This window comes from Mustela putorius, unplaced genomic scaffold (assembly GCF_011764305.1).
Source record: "Mustela putorius furo isolate JIRA1106 unplaced genomic scaffold, ASM1176430v1.1 tig00537338_pilon_pilon_pilon, whole genome shotgun sequence".
Classification (NCBI taxonomy): domain Eukaryota; kingdom Metazoa; phylum Chordata; class Mammalia; order Carnivora; family Mustelidae; genus Mustela; species Mustela putorius.
Window position 1 is genome coordinate 2195154 of NW_025422460.1, and position 27339 is coordinate 2222492.

Here is a 27339-nt window from a genome sequence, read left to right on the forward strand (position 1 = left end):
AATAAAAAAATAAAAACAGCAGCAACAACAACAACAAAAAACGGACCTCTGGCTTGCTGTTCTCCTGTATTTCTGGCTGCAGGCCATATGATATCTAATTTGCAGGTTTTTAGGCAGACAGAGAAACAGGCAAACGTGGCCTCACCAGCAGATAAGTGTGTCAAGACTGTGACAGGAGTTGTGAAGACCGCTATAGAAATAGCTTTTTTTTTTTAAAGTCGCCTCCTGTTCTCCAAAGCATAGCTGTCTGTTCCTTTCTCTGTTGTCCTTCACCAGGTTCTCTTTGGGAGCTTAGGTCCAAGAGACACCAATCGAATACTCAGTTTCCTCAGTTTTTGTTGCCTACAGGTAATTATGCTAGAAGTCTGTAGTAGTAGATCTGATTATGCTTGAGTACATTATGCATTCTAGAGCAGAAGGTTTTTGCTGGAAAGCTTCACTGTCAGATACGATTTGCATTTTTTACTAGATACTTTTCTTTGCTCCTTGAGGACAAACATGTTAAGAACTCCTTTGTGCATAAACAGAATAGCAAAACACAAAACGGTCTATCTGTGGGCTTGAGTCTTTGTTAACAAGATTGGCAATGCTTTAAAACAGGGCAGGGCCTGTACAGTTTGCGTTTGGAATGGTGAGGGTGTGGGAGCAGGGTGGAAACAAGACTTAGTGCAACTCCATCTGTAATTAACAAAAATGTCAAGTCCTCAAATCAAATAGCAAGTATTGGAAATTGAAGCTATTACTCTTAGTTTTTTTTTTTTTTTAATGTTTTATATTGGTCTTTTTGAGACCCTTGCCCTGCTAATGCTGAGCAATGTTACTGGGCCTATTGAAATCCTGCCCTGTGGGTAATTGCATCGAAGTCCTCTCCTTCTTGGGAATTCGGGGGTTCAAGACAGAAAGATGGACTCCCGATACCAAAGGCTGGGTGCTGTTTGCCCTTCTAGGTCCGTGAAGAGTCTGGCAAGGGGCCTGGAACACCTCCCTCAGGGATGGCCGTCGCCAGTCGGTCAGTTTGATTTACGCGGCTCTGAGCTACCCCGTTCCTGGCTGCTTTTGAAGGCTGCGGCCAGGTCGCGTGAGGCAACATGAGGCGTGGGCGCTTGTGGGGGAAGGGCCGTGGGCAGCTGGGTGACGGGTGCTAAGGAGGGCTAGGGCCAGGCCGCAGGGCGGGAAACCCCAGCAGGGCCCCGGCGCCTACAACGCTGCCCGCCCGGGCCCGCACGAAACCTCCCGGCGCGCTGCACGTCCGTTCACAGAGGCCGGGCGGCCCGGCGTGCAATGCGCCGGCCGACCGTGCGCGTGGCTATGCAGGCGGAACGTGGCGCTCAGATATGAGGCCAGCCAGCCGGCGCCTCCGGACCCGCCTGCCGACTACCCTTTTATTCCAACTGCCTGGGACTCGGCCCCACGAAGGGAAAGCGGCCCTCTAAATTCAACCCCGTAGAGTCGGCGCCAGCCAATAAAGTGCGCTGACTCGGACCACGTGACAGTGGCGGGGCGGTACTCTGGCTGCTCCGGGATCTCTATGGTTTTCGCGGCTCGCTAGAGGGCGTGTGGTCCACTGGAGGACTCCCTACATTCTTCCTCCATTACCTCACTGCCTCCGGTTGCTGCTGGGATACTGGAGGACTCGGGTCCCGGCTAGACTCAGTCCTCCAGCAGCCCGGGGAATACCTCTAGCAGTTCTTCCCTGCCGCCACCGCCGCCCCGCCGCTTCCTCCTCCGCCCGCGGCCGGCCTTCGCCCCGCCCCGTCCGCGCCGCGCGTCCGGCCCGCCCGCGGGCCCGCTTCTCTCGGGAGCTTCCACCTAGGCGCATGGCTCCATGAAGCAGGAGAAGAAGGCAGAGCGCGAGAGGTCCCGTCCACCCCAGCTGCGTCTGGGCCAGGAGAAAAGGTGGGAAACTCGGCTGCGCCGCGCCCTCTTCCTCCTCCCCCGCCGGGCCCGACCTCCCTCGGGCTGCTGCCTCCGTGCCCGCCGGGCCTTCTCACCCCAGAGCGAGCGGAGGGGCCTGGAACGGGGTCTCTGGGATCAGCGGCGGGGGTCCCGGGGCAGCGTGGGGGAGGGGCTGTCGGGTGGCGGGGGAAGAAGGCGAGCGGGGCCTGCGTGTCCCCGCCGAGGGCAGGGGGGTCGGGAGGCATTGCTGGGGAGGGGTAGGCGGACGCCCCTGCCCTGGGCCGCGAGGTGAGGTGAGGCGAGGCCAGGCGAGCCTCCAGCTCCTTTCGGCACTCCCTCCAGGAAACAGTCTCGGGTCTATGTAAAGTTTGGTGGTCTCCGGCGCCGCCTGGCGGCCCCCACCCACTGTCCCGCCGCCCCCTCCCCCGCCCGGCGTCTGGATTCCACCCCCGCGGCTCGGCCCTCGGTGCGCTACCCGTCGCTCTGGCGTCTCCCCAACTACCCCCAGAGCCCTCGTACTCTCTTTCCCCACCCCTTTTTTTCTTACCTTTCACCTTTCTCTCTGCCTGCTTTGCCCCTCCCTGCTCCGGCCTCTCCTTGCCCACTCTCTCGTCCTTTTCTTGCCTAACTCTCTTCACACGCACGCTTTTTCTCCTCTTTCTCTTCTCTTTTTTCCAAGCCCCACCCTCACTCTCTGCTTCCTTATCCACCCATAGCCCCATTTCCATTGCCTCTTCAGCTTAAACTCTTTGGGTTTTATGCCTCTCTCTCCTTTCCGGGCTGTAGGTTTTGCCCTTCGTTCCTTGCCCTCCTCCCTTCCCTGTCCTGATCTGAACTCCTCACTTTGCTACACTCCCTTACCCTCATCCCTCTGGGCCTATCCTCTTTCACTGCCCTCTCCTTAGATAGTGTGGGTGGGGCTTGGAGTCTCCTGTTTACATCTTTGGGAATAGCTTAATTCTCTACTACTTTGGGGTGGGGAGAGTTGTTGAAGAGATTATGAAGAGATTTGTGCAAAACTAGTAGTAAGGATGGATGACTCTTAACAATTATCATGTCCACCTGGGGTGACAAGATGACCTGTCCTCAGGACCCTAGCATGCTGTCCAGTAATTCTTCAACACCATCTTTGCAGAGGATTTGGGAATGTGCTTGTATTCTGAAACCAGTAGAGAGCCTTGAAATGGTATATCTTGGCCTGAGAGCAAGTTTTGATCTAAATTAGTGGTGGAGAAGTTTTAATGTGTGTCTCATGTTCAGGTTCAATAAAACCTTTGATCCTCTGTGTCCTCCCTTCTTGGTGATGACGCTAAGGATGAGGTGATTCAGTGCATGGGACTGCCATTGCTACCTTATATTTAGATTTGGAAATGTTTTGAAGTAGGGAGAGCTTGTTCCTAGCTGTTGTTTCTTTTAATTTTTTTTTTCTTTTTTCCTAGAAATTGCTCAATGGAGTTTTAATTTTTTAAAAACCGTATCTTACTTCTGGGCTGCCTTGATTTTGTTCATTCACTGCACCTGCATTTCTGTCTTAGGTACAGGAAGAAGGAATGGAATCGGAAGGAAGAAAGTTCATTTCTGAGACAAAATAATTCCTCTCCTTGGTTATAGCTGTTCCCCTGGCAATACAAACTATCTGCTTTCAGTGAGTATTACCTTGGACATATTTAGAATGTTTAGAATTTGTTACTGTTGTTGGTTTTAGTCCTGTGCTAGGACATTAGGATGTAGGTTTACTTTCTCACTTGTATTTTTTTGCTTCCTTGAGAAGGTCCTAATACTAATGAATTTCCTTCCGCTTGCTCTCTAAAAGTGAATTCGTAAAGACAAGTTTATTTTCCATAATCCCAGTAGAATGACCTCGATAGTGATGTAGTATTATGCTTACCCTTTACGTTTTTTAAAAGTACATAAGGTCTGACTCCCTCCCTTCCCAACTAATTTTTAAGACAACCAAAGATCAAAACTCTGAGGTTAATGCAGTTCCTAATCAAGGTCAGTTATTGGGTCTCTTCCATATGGTTATAATCTTCAGAGATTTTTGGAACTTTTGCCCTAAATCTGTAGTGGTGATACTATTTTCCGGAAAAATTTTTATTACAGCTGTATCCCCTTGAGTTTATTAAATGTGGTATGCTAAAATTTGTAAGATAGTTTTTCACACTGCTTCACATCTTATTGGAGCCTTACAATCCCTCTGTGAGGGAGACGGGACAAATATTTTCATTTTACAAATGAAAGAACCAAGGCCCAAAAATATCTGGCACTTTGCCATAGATCACACTGTAAAGGGAGAGGAATCTAAAAACAAAACTTCTAACTCCTGTGTTTTTCTTTAAGCTAAGTTGAAATGAGAATAAATAGTTCTGTGCATTTTTGTAAATCTGTATAAGTTTTAAAAGCAGTTATATAGGTAGATCTGTATTTTGCGGGATCACTCTCATCCTAAGATCAAGTGTATTTTGCGGGGAAAATTTTCAGACAGCAAGTATTTGGATATGTGTATATGTGTATTTTGAGGTTTCAAAAATATAAAAGTGATAGTTTGAAATGATTACCAGAATGTTTATCTGACTATTTCTTGAAATAGTTACATAAGTAGGCCAGAATTACAGTTCAGGTGCCATTTTCCTACTCATACAATATAATTATTGATTTTCGGTTCAACTCTTTATCACGAAGGAAACAACAACCCATTCCCTTCTTTATAAAGCTTGATTTGAACAGACATCTGGACACTAGGTAATAACAAGAAAAACCAGAGACTCCTTTTTTTCTTTGCCACTTTCCTGCCTCCCAGATCTATTTGTTAGAAGGTCGTGCTCCCCAATAAGTTGTTTTAAGCTTATCTTCAAAAGGTGAATCTAGATTTTGTTTTTTCATCTTCAAGCTTTTCTAGACATTTTAATCTGGTTATTGTTTGAGATCTAACTACTTTAACACAGAGGTTCCATTAGTACTCATATGTCAAGATTTCTACAATAAATAAACTATTTAGCAAGTTTCATCTTTTTTTAGTGTGCGTATGTAAGCTTAAGAGAAGACTCTGGTAGATTAGAAGTGTGGGCAAGTCAGGCAGCCCAGTATTCATTCTCTGTATTTTTTGGCATCTCACAGTGGACAGATCCGTGGATGACTTATTAGAAGCCATTGCTCTGCAAAGAGGAAAAACATCAAGGTCATTAGAGTAATAATTTCATGTTAGTGATAGGATCTTTTAGACTACAATGTAGTTCTTAAAGATTTAATTTATTTGACTACAAGGTAGTTGTTAATAGAATTTTGTTATGAGGGCATTTATTTCTCTAGAAATTTTAAGAATTTTTAAGCTATTGTTCTTTGTAATATACCCTACCATAGTGGTAGTGTTAATAATACTAGACACTCTAATAAATAATAGTTATGTGTCGAGGAATGCTAGATGCTTTTCATGGCTTATTCATTGAATGGTCACAGATCATCCTCTGTGATATCAGGAGCCTAAGTCCACAGAGATGTGACAACCCACCTGAGTTTGGGTAGCCAGTACATGACAAGTCAGAGTTAGAATTTGAGCCTAGACTATAATCCCAGAGCCTAGGCTCTGTCCTCTAATGATGGGTGTTGCTCTGTGAAGATGTCAGTGAACTTGAGAAGCATGAGGGAGACCCGAAGCAAGGGAGGAAGGCCATCCTCGCCAGTTAGCCAGATCCGTCGGGGTATCTTCACATCTTCCCCTCAATACTGGTCTCTATACCTTCTTTATAAACATTAGCAGTTTATGAGATACCATTTGTCCTAACTCCTGATATAATAAATTATTTCCCAGGCAAATAATATTCCAGTGCATAGCTCTTAAAGCATCCCATCATTCAAAAAAAAAAAAACTTATCAAATGCAGTTTTAGAAGCTAGGTATGGCCTGTCAAAGGAAGGCCTTGAGCAAATCTAAAGTTAAATACCACCCAGGGCTAAGTCCAGGACTGACCAGTGACTAATGTGTTTTAGCAAAGAAAGCAGCTGTAAGCATAAATCAAACCAAGACATTAATTTAAGGGATATCTGATCTAATTTTTAGAATGAATCGGCCATATTGGATATTCATTTAGCTATGAATTAAACCACTCCTTGATTTGGGCTGAATAGAGTTGATGTCAATAAGAATACATACTAGTAATTCAGTTTCCTTCAGCTTCTAACACACCTCACAGTTGGCACCTCACAGTAGAATCAAAGGTCTAAAGATTAGCTTGTGCCTTAAGCATTCTTTTTATAAAAAAGACAAACCAGTGAAATAACTCAGAGATCTGTAGATAAGATTGTTGGTATGTGGGGCGCCTGGGTGGCTCAGTGGGTTCAAGCTTCTGTCTTCAGCTTAGGTCATGATCCTAGGTCCTAGGAACCAGCCGCACTGGGCTCTCTGCTCAGAAGGGAACCTACTTCCCTGTCTCTCTCTCTGCCTGCCTCTATGCGTACTTGTGATCTCTCTCTATCAAATAAATAAATAAAATCTTTTTAAAAATTTTAAAAGATTGTTGGCATGTAAACTGTATGCAGGGCACTGTATTAGGTGTTGTAAAAGAAAACACAAAAAGACCACCCGGCCTCTGAGACTAAAGGTAATGAGTTCAGTGCTGTCTGGAATTGAGGTGGCATGGTAAGTAAGCCACCCAGTGGTGCAACAGAGCACTGCTCAGGTTCTCCCACAGAGGGAAGAAGAGTTACCATCTTCTGTTATGGACCCTAATGAAGGTCAAAATGCCTTGACTGCTGCATATCAGATAAAGGGTGTGGTGCCTTTTTCAACAGTAAATATGCTTCCCTATACTTGACACAGGTTAGGAGGTCCTGAAGGAAGAGGTAAACTGTGATTCCTGTTACTTCTTCAGCTTTTGTGGAAGTATGGGTGTTGTCTCCATCTGGTGGAAATCTAGTTTTAATTTGTTCATTCTCATTGATTGGTCTAAAGTAGATAGGCAGTAGGAAAATGAAATCAATGCTGCTGGCTTTTTAATTTTTTGTTATTTTTTTAAAGATTTTTTGTTTTATTTATTTATTTGACAGAGAGAGATCGCAAGTAGGGAGAGGGGAAAGCAGGCTCCCCGTTGAGCAGAGAGCCCGACACAGGACTCGATCCCAGGACCCTGAGATCATGACCCCAGCCGGAAGGCAGAGGCTTAACCCACGGAGCCACCCAGGCACCCCATTGCTGGTTTTTTAAAGTGGCCCTCAAGAAGCGCCTGGGTGGCTCAGTGCGTTAAGTGTCTGACTCTTGATTTTGGGTCAGGTCATGATCTCAGGGTCCTGGATGGAGCCCCACATCAGGTTCCATGCTTTGCATGGTGTCTGTTTGTCTCTCTCCCTCCACACCTCCCCGTGTATGTGTGTGCACACAATCTCAAATAAATAAAATATTTTTTTAAAACAATAGCCCTGGGCGCCTGGGTGGCTCAGTGGGTTACGCAGCTGCTTTCAGCTCAGGTCATGATCTCAGGGTCCTGGGATCGAGTCCCGCATCGGGCTCTCTGCTCAGCAGGGAGCCTGCTTCCTCCTCTCTCTCTCTCTGCCTGCCTCTCTGCCTATTTGTGATCTCTCTCTGTCAAATAAATAAATAAAATCTTAAAAAAAAAAAAAAATAAATAAATAAAAAAAATAAAACAATAGCCCTTGAGGCACCTGGGTGGCTCAGTTGGTTAAGCACCTGCTTGGGCTGAGATCATGATTGCAGGTCCTGGGATTGAACCCTGCGTTGGGCTCCTTTCTGAGCGGGGAGCCCACTTCTTCCTCTCCTGCCGTTCCCCCTTGTGTGCTCTCTCTGCGTCAAATAAAAAATATCTTTAAAAAAAAGAAATGGCCCTTGAGTTTAGCTTTGAAAGAGTAAACCAGCTAAAGGCTTAGAAGGGTCTCAGTGATATATGTGTTTAATAAAGGTGGTTGATGCGTTCAGTGCTGTCTGAGATTGAGGTGGCATGGTAAGCCACCCAGCCCAGAGCAACAGAGGAAAGAAAAGTTTTTATACCCGATTCCAATTATTTCATACGAACCGACTTCATAGTTTCCATTCAGGAACTCCTATATCAAAGAACCAATGTTGGTAGTTTACATGAAGTTTGGGGGAAGGGTAAGAACAAATGCACATGCAGCTTTAGAAAAGGTAGAATGCATCATTAGGAGTAATTTGTTTTTAACTGGTTAGTCTGTTGTATTGAAATACTGTACTCTCAGAAGCCCAGCTTTTGGAGAAACTAGTATCTCTTAGGTCATTGGAGGGCAGTCCTGGGAGCTGAGTTGGGGACTGCTTTGTTGTGGTGAGATGGCTCACTTTGTTGGAGTAGGATTAAAAGAACCTTAAAGGGAAAGTTACATTTTTGTTGTCATTGTTTTAAGATTTCATTTGTTGGACAAAAAAAAAAAAAAAGATTTCATTTGTTGGAGAGAAAGAGTGCACCAGCAGGGGAGCAGCAGGCAGAGTGAGAAGCAGGCTCCCTGCTGAGCAAGGAGCCCCATACAGGACTCCATCCCAGGACCCTGCTATCATGACCTGATCCAAAGGCAGACGTTTAACCAATTGAGCCATCCAGGAGATCCCTCAAAGAGAAAGTTTTGATCAAATTGGTAGACAGGGTTGATAATCTAAATAAGTATTTACTAACTGCACTCTCATTTCCTTCACATTCTTTACCTGTAAGTCACTCATTATTTGCCTTAGGCCAACAGATAAGTAAAATATTGGCCTCCTTAAAAACATGTCTTTAGGGGCGCCTGGGTGGCTCAGTGGGTTAAAGCCTCTGCCTTAGGCTCAGGTCATGGTCTCAGGGTTCTGGGATTGAGCCCCACATTGGGCTCTCTGCTCAGCGGAGAGCCTGCTTTTCCCTCTCCCTCTACCTGCTGCTCTGCCTGCTTCTTGTGCTCGCTCTCTATTTATCTGTCAAATAAATAAAATCTTCAAAATTAATTAATTAAGGGGGGGCATGTCTTAAGCCCCCCTACAAGGTAGCCAGTGACATCCACTTCAGACTAATGGCAGTGGCAGGGGCACTGATCATTTTCACGGTCGTGGTTTAAGATGTTGGCTTTGGGCTTAGGTCATTTTTTAGGCCATTTTGTTTTATTGTTTATTTTTAATTTGTTTAGTAATCTCTGTACCCAAAGTGGGGCTTGAACTCACAATGCTGAGATCAAGAGTTGCATGCTGCTCCAATTGAGCCAGCCAGCGCCCCTCCTGCTCTGTTTTTATTGACAGGATTCTGTGAACTATTAAGTTAGTTTTAGTATACCCTTGAATATAATCCAGTGTAATTCAAGCCCTTGGGAAATGACTGAATCCAATGGATATTATTGGCAGACCTCATCTTCTCTGTGACTTTGGTGGAAGGACCCAAGCCTTGGAGGCTGACAGACTGTGGTCCAAATCCTAACTCTGCCACTTAGTGGCAGTTTTGATTTGGGGAAGTTATCCTGCTTCTTAAGCGCAAGTTTCCTCCTTTGTGAAGTGGTAGTAACATCGTCTGTCTTGCTGAATGGTTTCGAGGATTCAGTGTAATATTTAAAGCGTACCTGTTGAGAGCAAGCACTGATCTAAGTGCTAAAGTACGTAACAGATTCCTGGCTCTCTAGGATTTCCATCCTAATGGGACAGTGAAATATGAGCCTAGGTGATAAGAGCAGCTAGATATATTGCCACCTACTAGGTACCAGGCACTGTTTGAATCACTTTATGCATATTAAACTAATTTAATTCTCCGAAAACCCCAAGAGGCAAGTAGGAAGTACTATTATTCCCATACTGAGGAAACTGAGAGCTTGATCCCGGAGGAATCAGAATTTGAACAGACCATTTGGCTCTGGAGGCAGCATTTTTAACCCAAGACAGTTCTCCGTCTTTTAACAGTCTAAACAAGAAAGACAGCAACATCCACACTCAGAAACAAACTTGTCATTGGTGGTGGTGGGAGGTGGTTACTTGTCATTGGTGGTGGAGGGGTAGGTACTTACCTAAGACTTTCTCAAAAGGAAACCTGTGTCAATTTAGACATTGAAGTATACAAACTATTATCCCTCAGCTACAAGCAATTTTCATCTCACTAAGAATTGCCCTAAGTACAAAAATAGTATTTTGTTATAGATCAGCATATATCAAGAACAAAAATAGGGGCGCCCGGGTGGCTAAGTCACTTAGGCGTCTGCCTTCAGCTCAGGTCATGCCCACATCGTTCTCCCTGCCCATTGGACAACCTGCTTCTCCCTCTCCCCATGCTTGTGTGTTCCCTCCCTCCCTCCGTCTTCTCTCTCTGTCAAATAAATAAATAAAATCTTTAAAAAAAAAAAATCTTGTGAATTTTTTGTATTTCATTCAGCCTAAAGTGACAACTTATTTGTGTAGAGATAATGGCTTTGCAGATGGGCATGTAAATATCTAATTTGATTAAAAGGTTGTAGAATTGGGGCGCCTGGGTGGCTCAGTAGGTTAAAGCCTCTGCCTTCGGCTTAGGTCATGATCCCAGGGTCCTGGGATCGTGCCCCACATCGGGCTCTCTGCTCAGCAGGGAGTCTGCTTCCTCCTCTCTCTCTCTCTGCCTGTCTCTCAGCCTACTTGTGATCTCTGTCTGTCAAATAAATGAATAAAATCTTTTTAAAAAAAAAAGGTTGTAGAATTTACAACCAAAATACTATATTACAGAGCAGTGCATAAAATGGCAAATTATGTTTTTTTTTTTTAAAAAAGGCAATTAATGTGTTATATGTCCAAATCACAGAGAGATTTAAGTGTGCTTTTCTCTCAAGTCAGCAGAATTTTACAAACTTTGGTATTATTGACATTGAAATAACTAGGATATATTTTCCTGATTCTGTTGACTCAGAGAAGGAATATTGGTTGTGTTATAACTGTCCATTTTTACTTTAGGCTGTTTAAGAAAAAAAATTCAGTAAAAAAAAATTCCTTCCTTCCATTTACATCATCAGATGGGGTGTTCTGGTTTCCTGGCCCATCCGCTGCCACACATTGTTAAGCTGAGTGCTTTGCATGCATCTGCCTTGCTGTGACAGGGAGGAAATGGCTACCTCACAAAAGGCCTGTGAAGCTTGGGTCATTTGTGTGAATAAAGGTTCCTACTAGGTTGTAGCTTTTTTTGAATTGGGGTTTTGAAAGGATAGAAAGATGTGTAGACATTGGAGTGAGTTCAGAGAACCAAAGAAAATGAGCAAGGCATCGGAGAATGAGAGCTGTGAGGATGGAAAGGTGGGAGCCTTGTGTTGGAAGGTGTGCTCTTTTCAGAATGGCAGCTAACTGCTTTTCATATTCACTCGGGTCTAGGGCTGAAATCACAGATTTAGGTTAGTGATGAGTAAAATGCTGAAAGGATGTGGTTAACAAGGAGAAGCATGAAGATTCCTCTGGGACTCTTTAAAAATAGGGTGGTCTAATTTGGAGGCCCTAAAAGGTAGAGAACTGCAGTGATGAAAAGTCTGACAGGTCCATTGCTATCTTGCAATCTTGAAATGTCCTCGTGCAGCTCCACAATGGCTGCCACCCGCCCGCCCTTCTGCCCTAGGGAGTCCTGGGCTAGAGGGGCTGCTCGTTGCTTGCCTCCATCTGTGATGATCATAAGGCTTTATAGAAAGGAAAAATAGTTCTTTAGGAAAAGGTTAGACGTCCCTAGTCTGCAACTCAGGATCTCTTCCAGTCATGCTGGTCCACAGCCTTTCGTGATCTGGTGACTGGATGAGAAAAAGAATTTGGTGACTTTCTACATAGACGCTTTCTTTTTTATTTTTGTTTTCTCCTTTTAACTAACCTTTTGAATTAATGTGTAACTGTTCTCTTTTTGGTCAGGGTTCTGCAGCATTCCAGACCTCGAGCACTGAATCAGGATGGGAAAAAGACGTTGTGTTCCTCCACTTGAGCCCAAGTTGGCAGCAGGCTGTTGTGGGGTTAAGAAGCCCAAGTTATCTGGAAGTGGAACACATAGTCACGGGAACCAGTCCACAACTGTCCCCGGCTCTAGTTCAGGACCTCTTCAAAACCACCAGCATGTGGATAGCAGCAGTGGTCGGGAGAATGTGTCGGACTTAACTCTGGGACCTGGAAATTCTCCCATTACACGAATGAATCCCGCATCGGGAGCGCTGAGCCCTCTTCCCCGGCCCAATGGAACTGCCAACACCACCAAGAATCTGGTGGTGACTGCAGAGATGTGCTGCTACTGCTTTGACGTCCTCTACTGTCACCTCTATGGCTTCCCACAGCCACGACTTCCTAGATTCACCAATGACCCCTAGTGAGTAAATCAGTCAGGTGCAGGGGACATTAAGAAAGCCATGATGCTCTCTTTCTTGGGTTGTTCTCTTGAGAGAGTCTGGCACTTATAAAAAGCTTTAGTATCATTCAGGCAGAGAATAATGAGAAATGTCTAGACAATATCTAGAACAATACCTGGATTCAGTAACAGAAGAGGTCTAGGTTACACTTGGCAGAGGTCTAGGTTTGTTTTTAAGGTAATGTTGTAGAAATTAGGATTTTGTTCTTGGTTCTTCTTTTGGTTTGTTGGTTTTATATTGCAGTGGGTAGGTAATTCAACCTCTTGAGTGAAGATACCACACATAACATCATTGTGGACCCAGGTGTTGAAGTCCAAGAGAATTGGAAGTGTCTGAGGGCCAGGCTAGAGAATAGGAGCACATTTATTGGGAGGTATGATGCTCTTAATAAGAGTCCCCTCACTGTGTTCATCAGTAATCCCATGGTGATCCCACATGGCTACTCATACCCCACCAAGAATGTCAGAATCTGCTTTACTGGTTTTTACCACAAGACTCCCATCATTTTTGTCCCGAACTGGGATCAGTGATTTAAACGGAGTTTGTATAAAGTGAAGTAATCCATGCCTGTGTTTTCTTCTTCCACAGAATTGGAAGTAACTCTGAGCTACCTGGCCTTCTTTCCTTCCTTTTCTTTTTTTTTAATTTAAATTTTAGAGAGTTAACTTACAGTGCAATATTGGTTTGTGGAGTAGAATATAATGATTCATCATTTATATATAACCCCAGTGCTCATAATAACAAGTGCCCCCCCCCTTTTTTTAAAGATTTACTTATTTTTTGTAGAGAGAGAGAGAGAGAGCATGTGAGCGGGGGGAAGGGGTGTGCACGGAGAGGGAGAGAGAATCTCAAGCAAACTCCCCAAGCAGGGTCTGACATAGGGCTCAGTCTCACAACCCTGAGATCATGACCTGAGCCAAAACCAACAGTCCGATACTTAGCCACCTGAGCCACTCAGGTGCCCCACAATTACCCTCCTTAATACCCATCACCCATAGGGACACCTTGGATGGCTCAGTTGGTTAAGTGTCTACCTTCTGCTCAGGTCATGATCCATGGTCCTGGGATCAAGCTCCATGTCAGGCTTCCTGCTCAGTGGGGAGCCTGCTTCTCCCTCTCCCTTTGCCGCTCCCCACTGCTTGTGCACATGCACGCGTGTGCACTCGCTCGCTCGCTCTCTCTCTCTAATAAGTTAAAAAAAAAATGTGAATATCATTTACATTTTTTTTTAATTATGAGACACATTGTCCCATCCACCTCCATCCATCAACCTTTAGTTTGTTCTGTACCACTGAGTCTCTTACAGCTTGTTTCTCTCCTTTTTTTTCTCCTTCCCCATATGCTCATCTGTTTTCTTTCTTAAATTCCACATATGAGTGAAATCATAATGGTATTTGTCTTTCTCTGACTGACTTATTTCACTTAGCATAATACACTCTAGCTCCAGCCACGTCATTACAGATGGCAAGATTTCGTTCTTTTTGATGGCTGAGTAATATTCCATTGCATATAATATATATCACATTTTTATCCATTTGTTAGGGAACATTTGGGTTTTCTCCATACTTTGGCTGTTGTCGAGGTAGATAGATGTGTGTGTGTGTGTGTCTGTATATACAATATAAATTTTTTTAAGGTTTTTTTTTTTTTTAAGATTATTTATTTATTTATTTGACAGAGAGCACAAGCAGGCAGAGAGGAGGGAACCAGGCTCCCTGCTGAGCAGAGAGCCCAACGCGGGACTCGATCCCAGGACCCCGGGATCATGACCCGAGCTGAAGGCAGAGGCTTTAACCCACTGAGCCACCCAGGCACCCCTTAAGATTTTATTTTTAAGTAATCTCCATATGTAACTTGGGGCTGGAGCTCACAACCCTGAGATCAAGAGTCTGTTCCTCTGACCCATCCAGCCAGGTGCCCCTGAATTGGCTTTAAAAGAACACTGAAGAGATGTTTTTGGAGCATTCATTGACCTAAGATCACTCATTCATTCAGCTGTTAATGCCATATTGGAGCAAGCATAGCCCCACTGGTCAGGGAATGGAGAGGGTATGAAGAAAAAGTCCTCACTTTTGGGAGACTTAACAAGTTGGCAAATCACACACACAAAGCTAAATAATGTGTTATGGCACATTGGACAGAAGTAGAGGGAAAGTTATTCCTGTGCGATTGTGTCAGAGGAAAGAATATGTAGAGAAATGTAACTTTTTAGGGACATATTTCCATGGGATACCATGGTCAGAAAATTCTTGACTGAACAGGAGGCGATTCTAAGCCTTAATCCTTATGGGATCAGGTGTGTCCCACGCAAGAGAGGGATGTGGACTTGGAAGAGTAGGTGTGGCTGCAGTGTTGTAGAGAATGAGCTGTTTTATTCAGGGGTTTATATTTCCATCGTGCAGTGAAATTCTTGAGGGGTTTTGAGTAGGTTTGGGGACAAAAACTTTCGTGCTGTTCAGGTGTGTACTATAAGGAAAAGATAGGCAGCAGATCTGCTTAGTAACAGTGACCAAAGTAGATAGCTTTAAAAATTTAAGTTGATTTTTTGAAGTATTTTGCTCAGTCTGAGAAATAAAGGCATAGGAGTACAGAGGAAATCCCAGGATGAAGAGATAGCTCTGTAACCTGTTTATAAAAAATTCTGTTACCTCTAGTCTGATGTAGCTTGACAGTGACAACACATGACTTTGGCCAAGAAGTAGAAAGTGATAGCTTCTAATAATAGGCTTTCTTGCAGAAACATTGGTTTTTTTTTCCCCCGAACATTTAAGAGCAGGACAAGGGGCAGAGATAATTAGGGGAGTAATGGGGGGTTGCAGGGAATGGGGGGAAGTTATGCAGGCCCAGTGTCAAGTAACTGGGGAACATGGACACTCCTAAAAATAGAGTAAAGAAAAGGAGAAAGACTTGGAAAATTAGAAGTTGAGTCCTGGCCAGAGGGAAAGGAAAGTAGCACAGACATGTCAAAGTGTATTAAAAGTATCAGCAAGGGTCATAGGAAGGGCTGCACAGAGCTCTTTTCTTCACACTGTCTTACTGTGGACTCCCCTCTCTCTCCATCCAGAGACTACACAGTCCCAGAAAGGCAGAGTCCTTCAGATAGCCACAACTCACAAAACAGTCCTTTTGGGGAATAACAGAAATGAATGGGGCAAAAGCAAAGGTTTTGTTACTACCCATGATTGATTTGGGGCTGGAGAATGTTTTTTGTTTTGCTTTTGTAGTCCGCTTTTTGTGACATGGAAGACAGGGCGGGACAAGCGGCTTCGTGGCTGCATTGGGACCTTCTCAGCCATGAATCTTCATTCAGGACTCAGGGAATACACGTTAACCAGGTAATGACACCAGACATAAGCTCTATAGATAAATTGGCTAGAATTGAAACAACTGCCTGACTTTATTTCTTCTAAATGGTAAAGTTTGAGTGTTCTCTTTTTGGTAATCAGGGTGTACGGGGGCTTTAATCTGGTGAGTCACTCAGCTGTTCAAGTGTAGACATTTAATAGCATCAAGTTATTTTTAGCATATTAGTGCGGATAGATAATCAATATTCTCTGCTTAGCTCAGGATTCATAAATTTTCAGGCACATAATGTTGGCTCTCGGCTCCAGAGCAGCCTCACTTATGTTTTCTGTCCCCCTCCAGTGCACTTAAGGACAGCCGATTTCCCCCCTTGACCCGAGAGGAGCTGCCTAAACTTTTCTGCTCTGTCTCCCTCCTTACTAACTTTGAGGATGCCAGTGATTACCTGGACTGGGAGGTGAGAACAGCCGCATTTGGAACTCTGCATCTCTCGTTGCATTTGGGTTCGGGTTAGTACATGGTAATGTATCTCCTTTATTGAGAGAGGGTACAAGAATGTTAAAGCTCAGTTTGGAAGCACCTGGGGGCCACAAAGGTGATAGGAAAACTGCTGTGATCTTAGAAGTGGGAAGAAATGTGAAGTCTTTCTTTTCCTGTGTCTTCCCAGTCCACTCCTATTCCATAGCCTTCTCCCACGTCTAATAGGATATGATACTGGGGATAAAGAGCATTCCAGATCCCTCCTGTAAGCCCTTGAGTAAGAGTTGTGTGGAGTCATGAGCCTAGATGAAAACCCTGTAGTATGTTCAATGGAATAGATTAAAGGTGGAATAGTTCAGATTATTGGATAAGTGGTTGAGAGAATTTATTTCTATAACCCTCATACTTGGAGAGCTGAAATTACTTTGGCTTCTATACCTGAGGCAAAGAGTTAGTCATGAAAAAGGAGCAGGTCTCCTTTTCTCAGACTTGGATCGAGCTGGTCAGGGGACAGTGTCAATTAAACGTGGTTGCCTGAAGTTCCATTAGAGTAAGTAAATGCTCTTTATTTGATTATTTCTCCTGTAGGTAGGGGTCCATGGGATTCGAATTGAATTCATCAATGAAAAAGGCGTCAAACGTACAGCCACATACTTACCTGAGGTTGCTAAGGAACAAGGTGAGTTTTACAAATGGAATTTCAATGAAGGATACTATTCAGTGTCACCGTTTAAAGGCAGGAAAGTGGCATTTATTGTCTTTGAGCCCAACTGCAACAAAGAATGAGTACCTTTCTTCCTCTTAGTGTCTATCAAAGTTTTATAAAATGAGAAATAAACTCCCAAAATATGCAGGAGCTGGGGAAGAAAAGGGGTAAAGACTTCCCTTACCCTCTTGTTTCACTTCCTCTCAGTGAAAAGTTTTATTCCTTGGCCCCCAAAACTAGAGGTAATTGTAGCAAAATTCCACCCATCAATTGGACCATATTATAGAGTCCATTGTAAAGGGAAGTTGCCCATATCAGTGGATGTTGAATTTTTGATCATTAATTATTAGACAGCGTTATACTTGTTAAAAGGCAAAACATAATCTTCTCTATATTTAGAAGAATACCTTTCAGTGTTGCTTGTGTGCTCTGTGATGTGTAACCCAGTTTCTTTTCTCTCTTCATCCTTCCCACCTTCCCTTCCTCCTCTCCTGTCTGTTTTTGAAAATAACATGTAAAACACAGTATTTATTGGGTGTAAACCTGGAATAAAGAGAAATATCCAGTTCAGTGTATCAGTGAACTAATTATTTGGAGAGTGATTGCCTTATTGGTTTCCATCATGGTTGTGTTTAAACTTCAGAAGCAGTGTGGATGTAGGATAAAAAGGAAGCCTTTTAGCCACTTTGAGGCCATAAGTCTAACATTTTTGTACAAAAAGGGACACCATAAATATTTCCTAACAGTGAGATGTGGCGGTAACAGATTATCTGATTACTTGTGCCTTTTGAAAATTTTTTGGCAAAATTTAAAAATTGGGTGTAATTTAGGGGTTTCTCTTTGGTTTTCAGTTTTGATGTGTTTGGTTTTATCTGTTAAAAACGTGCAGGAACAACACAATGTTGTATGTGTGAACAACTTTCCTGTCCTTCGTGAAGGATTGGCATCCTTCCTGCTGTCAGTTCTCTGTAATAGATAACAGGACTCCTAGAAATCATCAAAGTAAAGGAAGGCCACGCAAAGACATACAGGCTACAGAATTTTAATTCTCTCCTCTCACAGAACAGCCTTGGTTACCAGCACTAGACCAGCAGGCCAGTCTTAAGTTGAGACCATGTTTACTCCTAGATAATTAAAGTGGGATCACATCTGACAAGAAAGACACAAGAGCAGGGGGCCTGGGTACAGCCTTTTTGGTGTTAGTCCAGTTAACATCTCATGTCTCTGATTCTACTTGGATGTCACTAAGGCAGACGGGGCTCTAGGGATGTGGGGCCATTGTCCAGAGCTCCCCTTGACCCTAGCATACCTGGCTGCTTCTCTTTTCTTGCCATTTGAGAACATACCCTACTCTTATGTCATCGTGCACTGACCTCAGTGTGCCTCTCTTCTCCTCAGACTGGGATCAGATCCAGACAATAGACTCCTTGCTCAGGAAAGGTGGCTTTAAGGCTCCAATTACCAGTGAATTCAGAAAAACGATCAAACTTACCAGGTAACCCACTGTCTCATTTTCCTTGTCATTTTAATTTAGCTTGGGTTGGATGGAGGATACTTTTGATGGAAAGGACTAGAAAGAATTTTCTCCACTAATGTCCCTCAAATAAAGAGATCTGGGTCAGGTTTAAGCTGGGAGGAAGCATGGCAGCAAAGGCAAAGATTTCCCAGTGTCCTGGGCATCTCTGAAGCTGAGTTGGTGGCAGAGCTGGAGCAGAGTTCAAGCCACAATCAGGTGGTGGATGTCTTCACCAGACCCACTGCTTGGGAGACTTAAAGGGGGCAGACTGAGGTCAGCAATGAAAGCTGTCAGCACAGAGGTCCAGGGTCAGTTGAAGTCACATGCAGTCAGGTGGCAGGAGATACAGGTGGCATGTTAACAGTGAGAGTGTTCACAGAGAGTTACAAGGAAATACCCCTCTCGTTGGGAGAGGGTACCTCAGTGTAGTAGAATGCACACGGACTTGGAGTCTGAATCCCAGCTCCACCACTGCTTAACTGTGTGACACCTGGGCCAGTTACTTACTCTGCCTCTCTGAGGGGGGGGGGACTTTCCTGTATGAAAGAAGTGAATGATAATGCCTTGGGGTTGTTTTAGAGTGTGATAAGGTAATGTATGAAGAATTTCTAGCCCAGGGCCTGGCAATAATTATAGGTGGTCAGTAGATGTCAGTTCTCTTGCCATCCCTACTGAAATCGGAAACACTGAGAGGTTTAGCTTCTATGGGCTTCTGTGGGCCTCTGTTGGCCCCCTCATCTGTAAAATACTGAATAATCATATACTAACCTCACAGGTCTATTTGGAAGATAACCCAGTGTTTTTGAAATGCTTTGGATTCCAAAAAAAAAAAAAAGAAAGAAAGAAAAAACTTCAAATACAAAGCATTATTATTATTATTATTATTATAATTTATTTGAACAGCCATTTCCCTGTCAAAATTCAGGAATAATCACCTTGCAGTGGAGGAGTGATTACAGTGGGAAAGAGATGGCTCTGGGTAAGGATTGTCACACCCAGCTCCTGTGGTCTGTAGTAGGCTCCATAGGTTTGTAACACCCCATGCTTCGCATCCTGACTCATGGCTCTTTCCAGAGCAAAGCCAAAGTGCTATGAATTCTGTTCTGATGACCCTGTGATATGATATGGCATATTCATCTGGGAATTGAGACCCGTCCTTTATAGCCCCAGGATCCTTTAACCTGCTTCATCAGAATTTGACCCAGAATTAGGTATCTGTGCCCCTTTTAGTTATAAATAACTTGTTTGTTGCTTTTCTGCAAGTTAAGGTTGCATTTCTGTCAAATTTATCACATTTTATGCAGTAGATATGCAGTTTGCGCTGGGCATTGGTATAGCCATCTTCCAGTCTGCCACCCGTGTAATTTGACCTTGACATTCTTCATCCAGACCCCAGTAGCAGATTGCTTAAGAGCAGCCTGATAAGTAGTGTTTAAAGGTGGGATGTGCAGAAAATACATTCTCAGGGGTGAATTGTGATTGTGCTTTTTCATCTTGTTCATTTGTAATAACAACATTGTTTTCTTGTGCTGTCTTTCATTTTCTGTAAGTAAGATTGCTCTTGGTCTTCCATTTTTATTCTTTCAAAATGTGGAATAAGCTTTTGGTTTTCTCTGCTGAGTGACTTTACAGAATGAAGAGTTTGAGGTTCCTAATACCCTTTCCTGTTTCCTTATACAGGTACCGAAGTGAGAAGGTGACAATCAGTTATGCAGAGTATATTGCTTCTCGACAGCACTGTTTCCAGAATGGCACTCTTCATGCCCCGCCCCTCTACAATCATTACTCCTGACACACGGCTGCATGACCAGTCCCACCCCCCTGTGGCCACCAATGGCTATGACATCATTGGAGCAGATGCCTCCTCTTCCTGGTCCAGTTACTTCTATTACTGCACCATTTTATGATGCTAGCTTCCGTTGCCAAGTCTGCCTCCAGCTGACTGAGGGGGGGTGGGGTTATACTGAATGAAACAGAACTTGAGGGGCCCAAGCCTTATCTCAGCCTTTCCTCAATATGGGGTTCCGTTGGATTGGGGCTCCTCCATGACTAGTGAGAATTACCGTGTGGGTTCAGAAGACCCTTGGCATGCAGGTGCCACTGCTGATTTGCTGCCTCTGTGTTGGCCACACAGTGGAAGCCGGAATTGGTGGTTCACGAAGGCTTACCCCACACACACCCCTATAGCCTCCCCAGATCAAGTAGGTGTATTCCCCTGGCAGTCTGGGCAACGGAGACCAACAAGAAACATTTTTAGGTTGTTTTAAATTCCTTTTTTAAACTTCCAGTTTATTGCGTACCAAGAGTTGATTACAACCTCCATGCTTCATAAGTGGACGCCATGTTAGGGTTGAACGTGGGCACCATGAGTCCTCTGAGGCTCCTGGACAGAGACCCACATCAAGATCGGAAGCCCTTTGGATGGCGTGGCAGATCTCATTGCTCAATTAGCCTCGAAGGTTTTAATTCTCATCCCACTCTCAGCTGGATTTTCTGGCACTCTTCCTGCATTGAGTCTCCTGGTATTGAACAGAGCTCTGTGGTGTAGCCTGCTGAGGACTGGACTGGGATGCCCTTGGGAGGTCCTGAAATCATCGCTGCATGCAGTGAGAAAGGAGAGACCTCTTCCTTACCACCCGGCTACCTCACTCCTCTACTGGTAGCAGTGCCTATAGCTGGATCTAGGTTCTCAGAAGGCATAGGTTTTCCAACAAGCACCTGGGTTGGGCTTTAGAAGGACACATTGTCATAGGAGAGAATCCAGGGTCTCCAAGCTGTTTTTCTTTTCAGGCAAACATCCTGAGGGACCTTTAAGCAGAGGAGTTCCTTTGTCTAGTTTGCCTGGAGAAGTGGGAAGACTGTTGCTGTTTCAGTCCTTTCCAGGACTTTAGAACAAAGCAATGTAATTAAACAAAATGAATCTTTATCTTGCCTAACATGCTGGGAATCTTCACCCCACCGTGGCAAAGTTCCAAATAGCTCATTTTATTCTAGGTCATTCAGACTTTCATGTGGCATATTTCCCCTCCCCATTGTTGCTGATTCCAAATAGCTGTCAGCAGGTTTCTCCTCCCTCTTGCCTATTCCTCCCTCATTTGGTGGCAGAGTTCATAGAAGCTGGGGACTTGGAAAATGCTTTGGAAACGTCACAGAGGCACTGCTGAAAAGATTCACAGGAAGAGGTGGCCAATTGGAAGAAAGGACCTGGAGGGTGATACAGTGGTTTTCAACAACATGCTTAGAGAACTCTTGAAGTGGATTGGGTGTCAATCCGGTGAACACCATTGTTTTGATTTAATTTATTTTTTAAAGTTTATGTGGTGATGGTGTGGCTTTCCAAAATGGGCAAATATCCAAATCAAAAGAAATTTTGAGTTTTCTTCTGCCAGAAATGGGGGAGGGGAAGCAGGGACATAATCCAAGAAACGACACACTTGCCATTCTAGGTATTGCTGTCTCATTTCTTGGGAAGAAATGGATGAGGGTGAGCAGATTTGCTTGGTACCATCCTCTGCTGTTCATGAGGATATGGAATGTGCAAGGGAAGTGGGCTGACTTCAGGATGCCCAGGTCAGGCAGCACCACCCTATCTTAACTGTTGTGCTGCATTCTTGGCATCCTGCCACTTTTCCCTTGCAAGGTTAATGAAAAAAAGCTTTTGAAGATTAAGGGATTGTTTCGTGATTTCCTGCTGCTGAGAATAATAAATGTCTTGTTCACAAACAGATGTGACGATAGTTACTCTTAGGTGCCATGGATTGATGTCAGGGTGGTCAGCTCTGGTCCAAACTACCCACCTCCAATTTGTACAACAGTATTGATACATAGGGCTACACTCATTACTGTTCAAGTGTTCTCTGTTAAAAGTTGTGTTTAATTTCTAAAGATTAAAAAAAGCAAAAAAAATGGTGCTAAACTTTCACCCCTGAGCACGCTCAGTGAGACTGGTCATGCAAGCATTTACTACAGTGCCATGCTCTTCAAGCCTATTTTTTTCTTGTAGAAATGTTGCCCTATTTGTCTTCCCCAATGTATAGTATGTTTTTTATTTTATTTTATTGCGGGTGGGGTAGGATACCTGCCGTTTAAGAAATGAACAGAAAATTTTAAAACCCACGAAATGGGGGAAAAAATCAGTGCACAAGAATTGGGCTGATTAAGCCCAGCACCACACTGAAGTGGGCTCAGTGGTTTTGGAGTGAAGAAGCCTTACTCCCTGCACATTCCCTCATGCTCCCATACAAGTCCAGCAGTGGAGATGCTCAAGTCCCTCTGGTCTGGTCAGAGGGACCCAGGAATCGACCAAGTAAAACTATTTGGCCCCATAAGAAATGCCACTGTCCGTGTCTGTCCTGAATGGGGCCTAGTCAGGAAGCAGTCTGAAAGTGTATGGTCATGGTCACCTCAATAAGATGTGGGACAGGTGGCTCTCAGGAAAAATACTAAGTCTGGATCATCCATGTGGCAGCTTTGCATAGGGAGATGACAGCTCCGAACTGGAACTGAACTGCCTTCCACACGCTTGACTAAAGCAGTGATGAGGGTGGCCAGTACATGTGGTGTGAGTGGCAGGTGTAAAAAGAAGGGAATGTTTTCTGCTTGGTGTTTACTTTGTCCTTGGGCTGCTCAAGCTGAATAGTATGTAACTGCTGTAAAGGAACCAGCCCATGTTGGCTGGTTCAGTTCGGAGTTTGTTTCATCCCTAGCTGTGAGTGCCTTTTGGTCTGGAAAGTTGGCTTGTCTCATAATACCCACAGCTAGGACATTCTCTCTGTAATTATGAATTGTTCTTGTTTTATGTTAACTAAAAGAGAATGTCTTTGATCACTAGGATTTGTCGGTGTTGGATTGTTTCCACTGTGAGGTTCTTAAACTTTTTCGCTTCATAATATTAAAGCAACTCATGTTAGAGAACCTTTCAGTGTGAAAGGTTTGTAGTTGAGACATTACATATATTTTATTGTTTATAATAAAAATCATCTATACAGAAGTCCTGGGTGTTAATTTTAATATTTGCACAAGACCTGTTTTCCATGATGTGTTAACACCTACACTTTCACTAACTGTTGATGCTATTTTCTATTGAGATTCTGGAGCCTAGGGAGCTATGTGTTTTGTTTTGTTTATTTTCATTCTTACTTCCCTGAAGCAAGACTTTGTATGGCCTTTAGTGCAAAGACTTCAGACCAATTCTTTGTATTACACTTGGTTGCCTCTTGGCTATATAACTTCTGAGTGCAAATCATTGAACTCTTTAACAAAGTATTGTAGAGAATAAATCATCATGGGTAAAAATTGTCTTTGTCCCTTTTTTTTTTTTTTTTTTTGGAATAGTGGCAACAATATTTTTAAGTTTATTTCAGTAATCCCCACCAACGAGGGTATTGTACTCAAAACTGCAAGACCCAAGAGTCACACCAGTGTGTAGAGGAGTCTCCAGCTGAGTCAGCCAGGCACCCCTCACAGTTACCTTTCTTTTTTTTTTTTTGAAGATTTTGTTTATTAGAGTGCACACAAGCAAGGGGAGCGGCAGGAGAGTTGGGGGTAACAGGCTTGATCCCAGGACTCCGGGATCATGACCTAAACTGTAGGCAGACACATAACTGACAGCCACCCAGACACCCCATCGTCTTATTTTTGAAGACAGCCATCCAGGTGGTGTTTTTAGTCAGCCTGTGTGTTTTGCATGGTGTCCATGATCCTCAACGGTTTGGGTTTTGGTTTGGTTTGGTTTTTTTACCCTTGTATTTTTTGTGTGGTTGGTAGCAATGCCACTGGCCTTTTAGAACCAAATTTCCTAAACTGAGGTTCATGTACCCTTTAAAATTTGGGTCTTTCTAGAAAGAAGGTTTATCATTCTCTTTAGATTTCCCTTTGAAACTGACCTTGTCCAAAAAGCTAAAAAACAAGCAGGGGCTGGGGGTTGGGGAGGTTGCTCAAATTGAAGATCTTCATTTGGTAATGAATTAATCCAACCAAAGACCTTGAGACATACTGGTGTGGTCTAACCTTAAAGGGAAGTGTTTATTTTGGAGAGCCCAGAAAGCATGAGATGGGTTTGAAGAAAATGGCCCAGAATAATTTTTCAAACAAATGCACACATGCTGCGATCGTCGTCTTAAGTTTAAATCCTTATTTGCAAGGATGTTATTTGTTTAAGATACCCAGTTCTGAGGCCCTTACACTCTGCAGATCTCCTAAGCCTATGGCTATAGATGTCCATGCTGTTGGGGTTAGATAATTTGGAAACAGACTACAAGCAACTGTTTAAACGCAGAAGTTGGTGGTAACACTGGGGTGTCTGAGAAGGATTTTCTGTGTGTTTGGGATTTTTTTAAGATTTATTGAGAGGGATGCCTGGGTGGCTTAGTCATTAAGCGTCTTCCTTTGGCTCAGGGCATGATCCCAGGGGCCTGGGAAGCCTGCTTCTCCCTCTCCCACTCCCTCTGCTTGTGTTCTCTCTCTCTGCCAAATAAAATCTTAAAAAAAAAAAAAAAAAGATTTATTGAGAGAGAGCAGGGGGAAGGGGCAGAGGAAGAGAGAGAGTCAGACTCTAAGTGTGGAGACTGACATGGGGCTCATGACAAGCCTAGGACCACCACCTGAGCTGAAACCAAGAGTGGGACGCTTAACTGATGCACCACCCAGGCACCCTAGATTCTCTGTTTCTTAAAGAGAAGATAAATTTTGGTTCTAGAAATTACTTCCATATTATCGTATTGCTTGAAGTTAAATAGCATGGAATTTCATATCATTGGTTTTTTTGTGGGGTTTTTTTGTTGATTTTGTGTGTGTGTATGTGTGCACACATGCTGGTGGTGGTAAGATGTCTATAACCAAAAATTTGCCATTTTTTACATTTTTTTAAGATTGTATTTATTTGAAAGAGAGCACATACAGAGGGAGAGGGAGAAGCAGACTCCCCACTGAGCAGGAAGCCCAATCCACATCCCAGGACCCCAGGATCATGACCTGAGCAGAAGGCAGACACTTAACTGACTGAGCCACCAACATGCCCCTAAAATGTGCCATTTTAACCATATGAACTAAGCCAGCAGGTCAGAGATCAGTGGAGTTAATTCTGGGGGTAAGGGAGATGCTCTAAAGCTGCTTCCAGATCAATCTAGGGGCTGACCTTGGCTTGAATACCTGGCTTTGAGATACTATTCAGTGAGCTCCTTGAAGGACTTGACTCTGAACCAATACTGTACAAAGAACCATAGTAGTGTCCTAAGGAATGCACTGCAAGTGCTGTTCCTTCTGAGTCTGTTTTCCTTATTCTAAAATGAAGCTCTAACCAGGATTCTGGGATCTCTTCTGGCTTCTTGCTCTCTGATTCCTCGAGGTTCTGTATGCTAGAGCAAATGGGAAAACAAGTGACTCTTCCAGCTTCAAGACTATACCTATTGGTGGGTGAGCTAAACAGGAAAGAGGTCCCAAATTTACCATGAGCCATTCAAGTTTTTGCTGCCAAACTGACTTCCCACCTACTACACCAGTATGGCCATTCTTTCTTTGATCCCACCCTAGTTCCTGATGAAAGAAACTCAGAATGCTGATCCTGGAATCTTTAGGCTGGTGGTCTGATAGGCCTGACCTCCAATCTCGGTCCTGCTGTTTATGAGCCAGACAACTAGTTAATACTCTGAGCCAAATGTTCTACTTTATGACAGGACTGAAACTCCAAAGTAGCCTACTGGAAAGGCTTTGCCCCCAGGCTCCAGCACACTGTTGCAATGACTGGATGACTGACTCTCTGGACTGTTATCCAGTGACAGATGTAGGTGGGGACAACTGGGCAAGTATTCAAACCCTCTCAGAACCCTAAGCTACTCTGGACATGTGAAAGGAGGAAGTTTAACTATCCTCAGCTCTTTAAGTAACGACAGGCTTTCTGAAAGAGGTGGTTGCTGAAGTAAGCCCAGCTTGACCTCAAGAAGAGAGGGCTTTTCAGGTAGAATCTAACAGTGCCAGCACAGGGCACACTGCCCTGTCACATTGCCACAGGCCAGACAAGCTTTAGAATCCAAGAGCAGGACTTCAGGGCAACCCCTTCAAGTTTTCATACCTGGAAGTCAAGGGCTATTGGCAGAATCACACAACCTTCTACCATCCCCATATATCCCCTTCCTTTCTATCTCTAGAGATTGTATTAATAGTAAAAGGGAGAGGGTTACATGTTTATTCCTTTGACTTCCTCAGTAGCACTTACCAGCGAACTTCCTTCCAGCAGCAGGTGCCAAGAATTTTTTTTTTTTAAATTTATGAGAGAATAGCATAAATTGGGAGATTCTGTACATTAACTCTTTTTTAAAGATATTTATTTATTTGACAGAGAGAGACAGTGAGAGAGGGAACACAAGCAGAGGGAGTGGGAGAGGGAGAAGCAGGCTTCCCACTGAGCAGGGAGCCCCATGCAGGGTTCCATCCCAGGACTCTGGGATCACGACCTGAGCTAAAGGCAGATGCCCAATGCCGGAGCCACTCAGGCACCCCTGTATATTAACTTTCAGTGTACATAGAACTGGGAAACATCATACTATATTAGGGGCAGAAACCTGGGTCCAGGAAAGACATTAGTGATTCAGTCCATAAGAGATTCTTTGAGAAGTACACCAAAAAGTAACAAAAGGTGTAAATTATTACTTGGGTTGAAAAAATGATAAAGCGGCACCTGGATTTCTCAATCGGTTATCTGCCTTCAGCTAGGAAAATGATCCTGGGGTCCTGAGATCAAGCCCCACATTAGGCTCCCTGCTCAGTGGCAGGGAGGGAGAGAGTCTCTATCTTCCTCTCCTTCTGTCCTCCCCCCTCATGCTCTCTCTCTAGCTCTGCTCTTTCTCTCTCAAAGAAATACAAAAAAATTTTTTTTAAGATTTTATTTATTTATCTGAGAGAGCGAATGAGCGAGAGCACAATCGAGGGGAGGAGCAGAGGGAGAGGGAGAAATGTACTGGGCCACCCAGCGTCCCTGTATAAAAATCGTTTTAAAATTGGGCGCCTGGGTGGCTCAGTGGGTTAAGCCGCTGCCTTCGGCTCGGGTCATGATCTCAGGGTTCTGGGATCGAGTCCCGCATCGGGCTCTCTGCTCAGCAGGGAGCCTGCTTCCTCCTCTCTCTCTCTCTGCCTACTTGTGATTT

The 27339-nt window shown here is 44.0% G+C and overlaps 1 protein-coding gene across 2 annotated transcripts; it reads left to right on the forward strand.

Annotated features, from left to right (window-relative positions):
- The first annotated feature begins 1759 nt into the window (after nt 1-1759).
- Nucleotides 1760-23494, forward strand: AMMECR1L (AMMECR1 like). Of its 2 annotated transcripts, none has more exons than XM_004779672.3 (8): nt 1760-1896; nt 3432-3541; nt 11705-12154; nt 15419-15529; nt 15840-15954; nt 16566-16656; nt 18082-18178; nt 19880-23494. In XM_004779672.3, the coding sequence occupies exons 3-8, from the start codon at nt 11748-11750 to the stop codon at nt 19989-19991; spliced, it is 933 nt and encodes a 310-aa protein (XP_004779729.1). In that variant the 5' UTR covers nt 1760-1896; nt 3432-3541; nt 11705-11747; the 3' UTR covers nt 19992-23494. The 2 variants fall into 2 exon arrangements, with proteins under 2 accessions (XP_004779729.1, XP_004779728.1); XM_004779671.3 differs by having other exon boundaries at nt 11710-12154.
- The last annotated feature ends 3845 nt before the right edge of the window (nt 23495-27339 follow it).